The 12,039-nt window shown below is 38.1% G+C and overlaps 1 protein-coding gene across 1 annotated transcript in view; it reads right to left on the bottom strand.

The window, feature by feature from the left end:
- kcnq1.2 (potassium voltage-gated channel, KQT-like subfamily, member 1.2) overlaps positions 1–10,666 on the bottom strand; it is a gene marked incomplete at its 5' end in the record, with an annotated part of 176,228 nt that extends 165,562 nt beyond the window's left edge. Inside the window, one exon of the mRNA XM_079412507.1 lies at positions 10,242–10,666. Within this exon, the coding sequence (XP_079268633.1) occupies positions 10,242–10,666 (425 nt within the window). The remainder of the gene's footprint in view (positions 1–10,241) is intronic.
- Positions 10,667–12,039: the final 1,373 nt, after the last annotated feature.

Raw genomic sequence — 12,039 nt, 5'->3', positions numbered from 1 at the left:
TCGAGTCTCGGGCCGGCAGGGATTGTAGGTGGGGGGAGTGAATGTCCAGCGCTCTCTCCACCCTCAATACCACGACTGAGGTGCCCTTGAGCAAGGCACCGAACCCCCAACTGCTCCCCGGGCGCCGCAGCATAAATGGCTGCCCAATGCTCCGGGTGTGTGTTCACTGCTGTGTGTGTGTTCACTGCTGTGTGTGTGTGTTCACTGCTGTGTGTGTGTGTGTTCACTGCTGTGTGTGTGTTCACTGCTCCGGGTGTGTGTTCACGGTGTGTGTGTGTTCACTGCTGTGTGTGTGCACGTTGGATGGGTTAAATGCAGAGCACAAATTCCGAGTATGGGTCACCATACTTGGCAGAATGTCACTTCACTTATTCACTTATTATAAATTACAATATAAATAATATATAATAAATTCAGAAATATAAATTAAACAATTTAATACTTTACAAATATAGATATTTTAAATCACTACAGCCTACTTAACAAAAACTACAGCTTTAAAGCAATAGTAATCTAATCTAGAACTGTGCATCTTCTGAAAGGTCTTGTTGTGTTTGACCTTTGGCCTCATGACCCTTTATGCCCCATGAGTCATTTCTCACAAGCAGGATCTCCTTATGCAGATGTGAGTCTCTACCCAACAGTATGTTCTCGTCAATCCCATGGACCCCTGCAGTCACATCCTTTACTCTCGCCTTTAGCCAAATTAAGTTCCAAATCCAAACCAGATCCCTAGCCCACAAAACAATACAATTTTCCTCCGAACCCTGCCTTAGACGAGCCATGGCCAGTCATGCCCCTCATATCAGAGTCATCCATCAGCTTAGGAAAGATATTAACACTCATTAGCAGGGTGATGCAGAGGCTTATGCTATCATATACTGCACATTTGGCATACTGCAAAAAACTGCGATGCATATTCACTTCAGCAACCGAACACTTTTTTCTTTTTGTGTTTAACCAAAGAAAGAAAGAAAAGTCATACATTCTCAGGAAAAAGGTAAAACTGTCACTGTCAAAGGTACACACTTTTAAAACACTAATATATACCTTTAAGGTACTAATATGCAATTTTAAAGCACTAATATACACCATTTAGGACAGGTATTAATTTGTATCTTTAAAGCATTAAGGTACTGATATGCACTTTTAAAGCACTAATATGTACCATTTACTGTATTTTTAACATTTACTGTATTTACTGTATTTTTAATATTTACTGTATGTAAATACAGTATAATATAAAATTATTTAAAAGCATTTGAAGAATGTTGAAGAATTGAAAAAAGTTTTTGACAGAGCCTTGTTATTCTTAATTTTGACAAATTTTCATTTTTACACCAGACATATCTATCAGTTCCAAATATCGGTAATCGGTCTACTTGATCTGTAATAATCGGTATCGGCATCGACCCTGAAAAACACATATCAGTTGACCCCTAGTACCAATAAGCACTTTTAAGGCACTAATATGTATTAAAACACTAAAATGTACCATTTAGGTACCAATATTAAAGCATTAATAAGTACCTTTAAAATACCAATATGAAGTGACATACTGCCAAGTATGGTGACCCATACTCGGAATTCGTGCTCTGCATTTAACCCATCCAAAGTGCACACACACACACAGCAGTGAACACACACACACCGTGAACACACACCCGGAGCAGTGGGCAGTCATTTATGCTGCGGCGCCCGGGGAGCAGTTGGGGGTTCGGTGCCTTGCTCAAGGGCACCTCAGTCGTGGTATTGAGGGTGGAGAGAGCGCTGTACATTCACTCCCCCCACCTACAATCCCTACCGGCCCGAGACTCAAACCCACAACCTTTGGATTACGAGTCCGACTCTCTAACCATTAGGCCACGACTTCCCACATATGCACCATTTAGGTAATAATATGTATCTTTAAAAACAGTCATTTGTACCATTAAGGTACAAATATGTACCAGTTCTAGGTAAATAAGCTACAAAGATGTACCTTTTAGATCTGGTACCTCTGAGTACCTCTCCAGTCACAGCTTTGCATAATTTTTCTGAGAGTGTATGGGTTTGTAGGAACTAGGAAGTACACCTTCCAATTGAGTAATACACTAAAGCAGTGAGGATAACAACCTGTGAATGTCTCAGTTTGTCTAGTGCAACCCGAAGCAGCACAAACAAACCGTTGAGACATAAAACGTGTGATTGTAAAAGCGGAGCTGTGAAGTACAGCGGCTCATGAACACTCTGGCCTGAGATTACTTATTGATGGCAGGCAGTTGTAGGATCCTGACAGGGAAACAAGAGAGCATGAATGTAATCCAGTCGACAGCTCAATTTAAGCACGAAATGGTACACTGGTCTCCGTACGCTGCAGTTCAGTAAGTATAGACCGCTCTAAGTGCAAATAATCAGAGACGATTAAAGCAAGCAAAACTACCAACCCACCCCGCCAAGTGTGGACTCGCTTCATAGAGCATTAGGCATCGTCAGCCAAGCAAAAACAACCAAAGCAATCATATATTTGATGTCTAATGGGATTTCAAGTTGGAAATGGTTCAAAATGACTCTTGCATCCATCCAGCTGTCCGGAGCAGATTAAATCACCAATGAATTATGTTCTTATTTGGGATGAACTGATTATTCTCATGGCACAATTAAAGGCAGGGTAAGCGATTTCTGGAAGCCAATGTTGATATTTGAAATCACCAAAACAAACACGCCCCTACCCCAAAAGGGTCTCGCCCCTATTTTGATAGATCCGCCCCACATATATGTAACCTACGCAACCCATGCAACGATTAGTTCTGTGAAACATAAGCCACTTTTCCACCGAAATTACCTGGAACAATGTGTCCCTGGAACTTTTTTCCCCCAGACCTGTTGCGGTCTGCGTTTCCATTGCGGTCTAAAGTACAGAGAAGACTAGGCAAATAGTCTGGTGACATAATGTTAGGTCTGCACGCGTTTCTCAATACCAAGTACGCAAATTTCGGACTTGCATCCTCGGTAGTTCGGACTTCACGAGTTAGACTCAGGAGTGTGAACTCCTGCGGACGGAACAACGCAAGTCCGGTAATTCTGCAAAGAGCAGCATACTTGATAACATCAGTCAGCTCGTCTTGGCTGCTCCAATCTTCCTCACTGTATTTACAGACGAAATATATCAAACACCACTGCCTCTTTTCGTTTTCATTTAAAAATATTAATAGTCGCAGAAATATAGTTTAGGGAACATACATACATTACAATGAAACAAAACATTACATCAAACATTGCCTGTTTTCATTTTAACATATTAATAGAACAATAGGATAAAGGCCAAAGATTACCTGTTAGATTTACCCAAAACGAATTATATCTTATGTTTATCCACTACAGAGACATCAGAGCCAGTGGCAAATGTCAGAAGGACTAGCCGAGGTTATGCTCCTCTCGTCGGGATACAGGAGCGCCCGGTGAACGCGTGGAGCTCACAGCTCCGAAATCGGTGAAGCACATTTTCAAATATGTGTTGTTTTTATAAATAAACCGCAGATTTGAGTTTTAAACAACTACATTCTCGGCTGAAATACACGTGTCCAGTGTAGGCAGACTTTAGCTGTTGCGTCGCGCCACGTCCGGCGTAGATACGGTGTTACTCACCTATTGAGAAGAAACAAAGCAACCTCGGCATCCGATCGCAGGCCTTCCACTCCTTCAGTTCTCTCCAGCGCTGGAAAGCTGACCCGATATTTACACGGGTCCTACTTCTTGCCTCGTCGTTCCGCAGACGTTTTTTTATTGCCATCTCTATCTTTCTGTCGCTTGGCTCGGCTGTTCACTGAACGCTCTCTCCTCCACATCATGAGTAGACACGCCCCTTACTGCTGATTGGCTACACATTTGTTTTGGTACTCGGCCGCGACTCAGTTTTCTAAAACATTTTTGAAAAATTACATACCCCACCTTTAAGTATGTTTTTAAATGTGAAAATTATGGCCCTCAAACAAGGGAAATAAATACTGTATTTTCTGGAAAATAAGTCGAGCCTTGTCAAAATTGCATTGTAGAATTTTTAACATTCAAAAGCTTGGGGTCAGTAAACTTTTTTAAATTCATATTTTTATTCAGAAAGGACACATTAAATTAATCACAGTAAAGCCACAGTAAAGAAAAATCTACAAAAATATCAAGCAGGGAAAATAAATACTGTATTTTCTGGAAAATAAGTTGCACTTGATTATAAGTGACAGGTCAAAACTGCATTGTTGAGAGCAAAAAAACTCATGTTGCATCAGTGTATAATTCACATTTCTTTACATTCAGAAATAATGTAAAATACTGAATATCTTTATAAGCATCAAACGTGTTTTATTTATAGGATTACAACAAATCAACAAACTGTATACCTAATATTTATGCTTTATTTGATTTCAGCTTTATTTCAATCAACAAAAAGGTTTTAGTAGTTTTGGTTAACGATAACCCTGTTCAGAACAGAACAGGAATGAAACATGTAAGTATAAAACAAACAGTAGCATCCATTATCAACTACATTTATTATAAACACCAAGCCTAAACAAATGTATTTATAGCAAAACTGAAACTGCTGACATGTGAGAAATGCGCTATAGAAATAAACTTGAGCTCACGTACCTCTTCATTCAGCACAAATCCAAATGTGTGCACATGTTCTGCATGCTTGACATTAACTGCATAATGTGTGACCCAGGACCACAAAACCAGTCATAAGTAACACAGGTATATTTGTAGCAATAGCCAAAAATACATTTTATGGGTCAAAATTATCGATTTTTCTTTTATGTCAAAAATCATTAGGATATTAAGTAAAGATCATGCTCCATGAAGATATTTTTGTAAATGTCCTACCATAAATATCAAAACGTAATTTTTGATTAGCAATATGCATTGCTAAGAACTTCATTTGGACAACTTTAAAGGTGATTTTCTCAATATTTTTTTTTTTTTTTTTGCACCCTCAGATTCCAGATTTTCAAATAGTTGTATCTCAGCCAAAATAAAAAATTGACCCTTATGACTGGTCTTGTGGTCCAGGGTCACATATTTGGAAAATAAGCCATAGCACATATTAGATAATAAAACATACTTATATTACAGAAAATACGGTGCCTTATGGCTTTAAGACTGGAGTGTCACCAATCAAAACTGCCAAAAATAATGACTGATTTTGAATTATTTTCCCAAACACTTCGCCATCTGTCATTGGATTGTCCCGCACCAAACTCACGCCATTGGTTAAGACACATTTTCTCAGCTGAGCTGGCTAAGATGCTCAAAATATAGAGCAATTTATGATATCAGCACATAGTTTATGCATACTAAAATGGGATATGGACACATATTTAACCAATAAAATACACAAATCTATGAGTCAGACAGATCTAAAACTACACTAACATTATGAGTGGAGTTCAGATGCCTCATGTACATGTGCCAGTAACGAGATACACTACATTTTCTAAACGCTTTCTGAAAGCTCTGAGATGATCCTATAGCTCTCCATCCCTTTCTCTCGGCCTATAAGTATCAATGATAAAGCTTAGCCGGCTGATCTGCAGGAGGCTCTGATAGTCCCATCATATCTAAGCTTCTCAGAGAGCTGTAATTGAAATGAGAAACACAGACAGATCAGACGGATCTTAAAGACCAGGGATCAGGACATCTGCTCCTGCAATACATAAGGTGTAAATACAGTGCTACATAAAGATACATCACGCATGCCGTAGCACTTATTTTGTGAGTTTCATGTTTAATGAGTCTCCGTGTGGCATGTCTGTCGGACTCTCTGAAGATACACAAATCTTAGAGTTCACACTCTTAAAAATAAAGGTGCTTCAAAATGCCACAGAAGAATCTTTTTTGTCTAAATGGTTCCATAAAAAACCTTTAACATCTGAAGAACCTTTGTTTCACAAAAGCTATTTGTGGCGAAAGATTTCAGATTCTGAAAAGGTAAGAGGGATAGAACCTTTGACTGAATGGTTCTTTGCTAATAAATATCGCAATTAATTATCAAGAAACAGCAAGTAACACTAGGGTTGGGTACTGAAACCCGGTACCGATATGGCACCGGTACCTATGTACTTATGTAACCGATTCAGAAAGCAGATTTCGGTGGCATGCCTGAGCGATCGATTGAAATATTTGTCCTTTGTTTCTCCAAAACGGACGTAATAAGCATCATCACCGGCACCGCACGTGAAAAATAATTTCCCGACTGAGAAAATGCACGTGAACTCAATTTGGAAAGCTCTAATAATACAAGTCCAAAAATTTGTAGTAACGCGAGTGTGCCGTTTTCACATTCCGACTTAAAAGCACAACTCGGGAAATGAGAGCATCCGAGGAGCGCGTGAATGCAGTAATTACACTTGCTCTGACGGCAGCAGGTAGCCTTCCATTAACTAGCTACTACTCCATAGGCTACTAATACATCGATTAGCAATGGATTATAAATATACTTAATTATTATGAAAATACCAGAGATGGCTTGAATAACACAGATAAACTATACATTGTCGTAGTCGAGTGTTATTGTATTTATTTTAACATCTAAAACGTTGATATTTTTGTCTCTGGAGCTTCGTGAGTTCTGCTACTTCTGTGACTGGACATGTGGATTTTCTGTGCGAGGGCGCCCTCTGGCATCCAGTATGAATGAAAAAGACCATGCGTTTAGTGCTTATGGCCAATCCAATTATTAATTGGTAATTTATTTTTTATTTTTATAAGTATCGGTTCAGGCACCGGTATCGAAAAAACCCAAACTATACCCAACAAGTAACACATCTCAAATTCTTAGATAAAAATTACTTATATAATAGCTAACTATTATAAAAAGGTATTCATATTTATAGTTTACATTTTAATTTTAGTTTAAATTTTAGTGATTTTTATTAGTTATTTTTATATATATATTTCTATTTAGTTTTAATTATAAGTAATTATGTAATAAAATCATTTAATAATTTTAGTACTTCTATTTCAACTTTATTTCAATAAGTTGCCAAAGCAACATTTTTAGAAATTATGTAAATGTCACAATTAAGCACAAAGAAAAAGCAAGTAACATATTGAAGCAAAGAGCACATTTTTGTAGTAGAAAAGTAGGAAAAAAAACTAAAAGTAGAAAGAACAATTTTATAGCTCAAAACTCATGATGTGCAGTTTTTATTTCTCTCAAATAATTTCAAGAGCAATAAAGGTGTTTTTCTTCTAGCCCTCTATGGTACGGAGTTGCCATATGGCAACAATTCAAATCTACTTATTTACTTGTTATTCTTAACAAAATACAATATATTGCAATATGGTAATTAAAAGGGCCGACCTTAATGTAGTCAGTGTGCGGTTTTCAAGTAAAATGACTTTTGAATGTTCATCCAAAACACTTTTTCCTCCAGAAATTGCTCTGTTAACCTAATTTCTGAACATTTCTTCTCAAGGGGGATTTTTTTTCATTATCTTTGATTATTAAATTACATATTTTTAATTCACAAATCAACATTGTCTAACATAGTTTTACTGTAAATTGAGAAAATTTCAACGTTGCCACATGGCAATACTGTACCACAATGGAATTGAAGTAATGTATTTCCCCATTGGGATTTTTTATAGATAGTAACATCAATAATATGGAGGACCATATTATTGATGATCCTTCAAATCACTACACTAAATGTGAGCAAAAGTAATAGAAATATCTGTGTATACAAGAAACAGTATCTGCCTTACAAACAAGAAGAGATGTACGAACTCCTAAATGCCAGACGTCCTACCACTATTTTTAGAAATAAAATGAAGTTTTATTTTCACATTCTGCCTAACATCTCCTTTTGTAAGTAATATAGATAGGAAACAAAATAAAGGTAAGTGATAAGAGGCTTTGAATAAACTATTTTATTCACGACATGTCTTAAAATAGGGTTATGATAACCAAAACAGTCCTGAGCTAGATCAAGCTTTGATCTCTGTAAACCAAACTATCACTTTAATGAAATCATTTTTTCCCACTAATAAAAATATTTTATCATTAGCTAGCTCCACACTGGAGAGCTGCTTTATAACAGAAAACCAAGTTGTAATTCTAACTGAAAGCGACTTTTTTCATGTTTAATACCGTAAAGTTGCTTGAATTAAGGCCATCTATTGCATAAAGTACTATAAACATGACCGGACTTTACTGGATACTGAACTGCACAGCTCATGCAAACATCCACATTGTTGTAATCAGATGCATTTTTAACTGCTGCTTTCACACTGCTGCCAGTTTTTGTTGTTTATTTCGTTACTGAGAGGTTTGGATACATTTGCTTTGAAGCGCTGTGTGTGTCTTCTCTTGAATTGCATCCAGGAGGGCTGGACTACAGTCTGGTCAAACAGCATTACTGCAGGCTCTTACATTAGGTCACATGAGATCAAACGACTACTCGACAACAAAAATATTTGTCGACAATTTTTTATTGTCGACGTTGTCGATAATGTCGACTAATCGTTGCAGCCCTATTAATAAGATGTCAACTTCCTAAAATTATTTCATGTCAACGACCCAAATATAAAATGATGCATAAAATTATTCTATAGCCTCAAAATAAAACTAATATTGATCCTCAATTTAAACTGATTAAAACCCCTATTAACCAGGCACAAGCTTCATATTTTCAAAAGCTTATAAACAAAATGGCATTTGAAACTGTTTTAGACAGAATGTCTAAATGATAGGGATGTAACGATATTATCAATATTGTAATATCGTGATAGCAAATCGTGGTCACATGACGATATGAAACGATAGGTCTTCTGGGCAAAAAGTGTAGTTTTTAAATATATTTAAACTTCTTATTCTAACACAAAAGTGAAGTGAAGTGACATACGGCCAAGTATGGTGACCCATACTCGGAATTTGTGCTCTGCATTTAACCCATCCAACGTGCACACACACACACACACACACACAGCAGTGAACACACACACACACACAGCAGTGAACACACACACACACAGCAGTGAACACACACCCGGAGCAGTGGGCAGCCATTTATGCTGCGGCGCCCGGGGAGCAGTTGTGGGTTCAGTGCCTTGCTCAAGGGCACCTCAGTCGTGGTATTGAGGGTGGAGAGAGCGCTGTACATTCACTCCCCCCACCTACAATCCCTGCCGGCCCGAGACTCGAACCCACAACCTTTGCATTACGAGTCTGACTCTCTAACCATTAGGCCACAACCTCACGAAAAGGTCTTTAAAGTTGTGTTTTGGGCCGTTATGCTTTGGCACAGTATCTGTCAAATGAACTAAATCTGAACGCACAATATGGCCTAATCCCTTCATCAAGTCTGTTTGCGCTGCGTGTTTCAAAGCGAGGCGCACACATTGTTCTTGCGATCAGCTCGTGATCCGGTGATTTCCGCACCTCAGAATGGCTCAGTCAACTTGTTTATTGCATGTGCTGTGAGTTTAGCACCAGTTATGCTTTATTTTCACAGCAGATGATTACAGCATTTCACTAGATTTGTAGTGAGATGGTTTTTGTAAGCATGTTTTCACTGAAGCTAGAATTTTCCTTCAAAATAAAAGCTTAAAAGTGCAGCATGAATTGCTGACAGCTAGCGGTTTAAATGCAGTCCAAATTCAAAATATCTCTTTCTAGTTAAGAAATTAGGAAAGAAGTATTGTAATTTCCCTACTGTAGTGTAAAGCAAAAATAATATACCTATGAAATATTCATTTTCATTTTACAGTGCAATTGTTTTACAATATAGCTATGCCATTACTGTCATAACAATAATATAAAATCGTTGTTATTATAATTATATTCTAATTTGTTTGGCTTCCTAAAACACCAGTGTGAATGTAATTTAGACTGAGACAGTATATCACAAATAAAAAGAGGGTTGAGTCCCCTTTAAAGTTCAGGTACAAGTCAATTCACTGACTTTTTTTCTGACTTAAGTTTTCTTAGTTAAGAGCATGGGTTGGAGCTCTTAATTTTGAACTCTCAAAGTGCATTAGATAGAATAATTTAACTTTAAAACGTACTAAATTTTCTTTCTTTTCCAAGTCTTCATTTGTCTTTTTTTTAAAATATCGCAATAAATATTGTACCGTGGACTTCATATCGCGATATTATCGTATTGTGAGATTTTGATATTGTTACATCCCTACTAAATGATGTTTAGAATGACGTGAAGTTAGCATAAAGGTAAAGGTCTGACTAAACTAAACAGGAAAGGTCTACTCACACGAGGAAGTGATACAGGAAGCACCTCAGGCCGGCAGGTCTCTCTAGGAAGTTGTACACATCACCCTGCATGCTAGTCTTGGCGTGGTAAGGGCTGTGTGGGAAGCGGGCGGTGGCGGGAAGCGGGACGGTGGAGATGGAGAGGGGTTGGCAGCACTCGCTGTGCGCCGGTGGCTCCTTTGTGTGGCCAACTGGAGCGACGGGCGCGTTTGATCCATAATTCACCACGGGCTCCAGTTCCTGTGAAACAGGAGAGTGTGCCGCGGCGAGGGAAACGCCGGGCGCTGCTGCCTCCTCCAGGCTGTGCAGGAAGACGTTGGCGTTGTGGCCGCAGTTTTTTAGTTTGATGCTGTTGCTGGAGGTGGACCATCTGAACGTACGTCCACGGGATAACAGAGGGGTCGGGCGGCCCACCCTGTCCCCCATGGTGGAGATGCGTTTCAGTGGGGTTGTTGGGTAGAACTGCTCCAAAGCGATTAATCTGACATGGCACTAAACCTGTAAATGGAGAACAAATTTGAAGAAAAATTCAAAGAAGTTCACCTGAAAATTTAAATTTTCTGGAAATGTACTCACCCTCAGGCTATCCAAGTTGTAAATGAGTTTGTTTCTTCATCAGATTTGGAGAAATGTAGCATTACGTTATTTGCTCACCAATGGATGTGAATTGGTGCCGTCAGAATGACAGTCCAAACATCTGATAAAAACATCACAATAATCCACAAGTAATCCACACCACTCCAGTCCATCAGTTAATGTCTTGTGAGGTGAAAAGCTGCATGTTTGTAAGAAACAAATCCATCAAGACGTTATTAACTTTAAACCATCATTTACGCTAAAATATGAGTCCATAATCCATAATCACGCGAAAAAGTCCATCTCCTGTTGTCTCTCACATCAAAATCCACCAAAACTTTTGTTTAGAGCCATTTTGGACTGTTGTGTTTGTAAACGATGTTTGATCTGTGCAGATTTCTCACCTGATTCAGACGAGACAACTTTTTAAATGGTGAAAGCAATATTAGAGGACATATATTTTAGCCGTAGCAATGGTTTGAAGTTAAAACGTCTTAAATGAAGGATTTGTTTCTTACAAAACACACAGTTTTTCTCTTCTCAAGACATTAACTGATGGACTGGAGTGGTGTGGATTACTGTGATGTTTTTATCAGCTGTTTGGACTCTCATTCTGACGGCACCCATTCACTGCAGAGCATCCATTGGTGAGCAAGTGATGTAATGCTACATTTCTCCAAATCTGATGAAGAACAATCTCATCTTCATCTTGGATGACCTGAGGGTGAGTAGATTTTCAGCAAATTGTCATTTTTGGGGGAACTGTTCCTTTAATTGCTCACACTGGTTTTCACAGATCATTTAGAGTCTTGGTGATCTTGAGTATTTGGTTGCGTTAGATTGATCACCAGTTCTTGGGAAGTCAGACGATCTCAGACAGGTTAAAATTGCACGAGAATGCACTGAAGATCACCAGACACATTCATAACCCTCCTCTGACAGTCACATGCACCATTAGATCATGTTTAAAAGTAGTGAAAAATCACTCACTTTCTTAATAAATAAAGGTTCTTCAATGGTTCTTAGGTTCTTGTATTCTATATAAGGTTCTTATATTGTATTGTGTTCTTGTATAAATTGATAAAATCCAACATTAAAGACATTTGTAATGTTACACAAAATTCTATTTCAACTTAATGCTGTTCTTTTAAACTTTCTATTCATCAGAGAATCCTGAAAAAAATGTATTACCGTTTCAACAAAAAAATATGAAGCAGCACAAC

The sequence above is a fragment of the Barbus barbus genome (genome assembly GCF_936440315.1).
Source record: "Barbus barbus genome assembly, chromosome: 48".
NCBI classification, from domain to species: Eukaryota; Metazoa; Chordata; class Actinopteri; order Cypriniformes; family Cyprinidae; genus Barbus; species Barbus barbus.
Note: the sequence above shows the minus strand (reverse complement) of the source record. Positions and strands in the feature narration are given on the sequence as shown.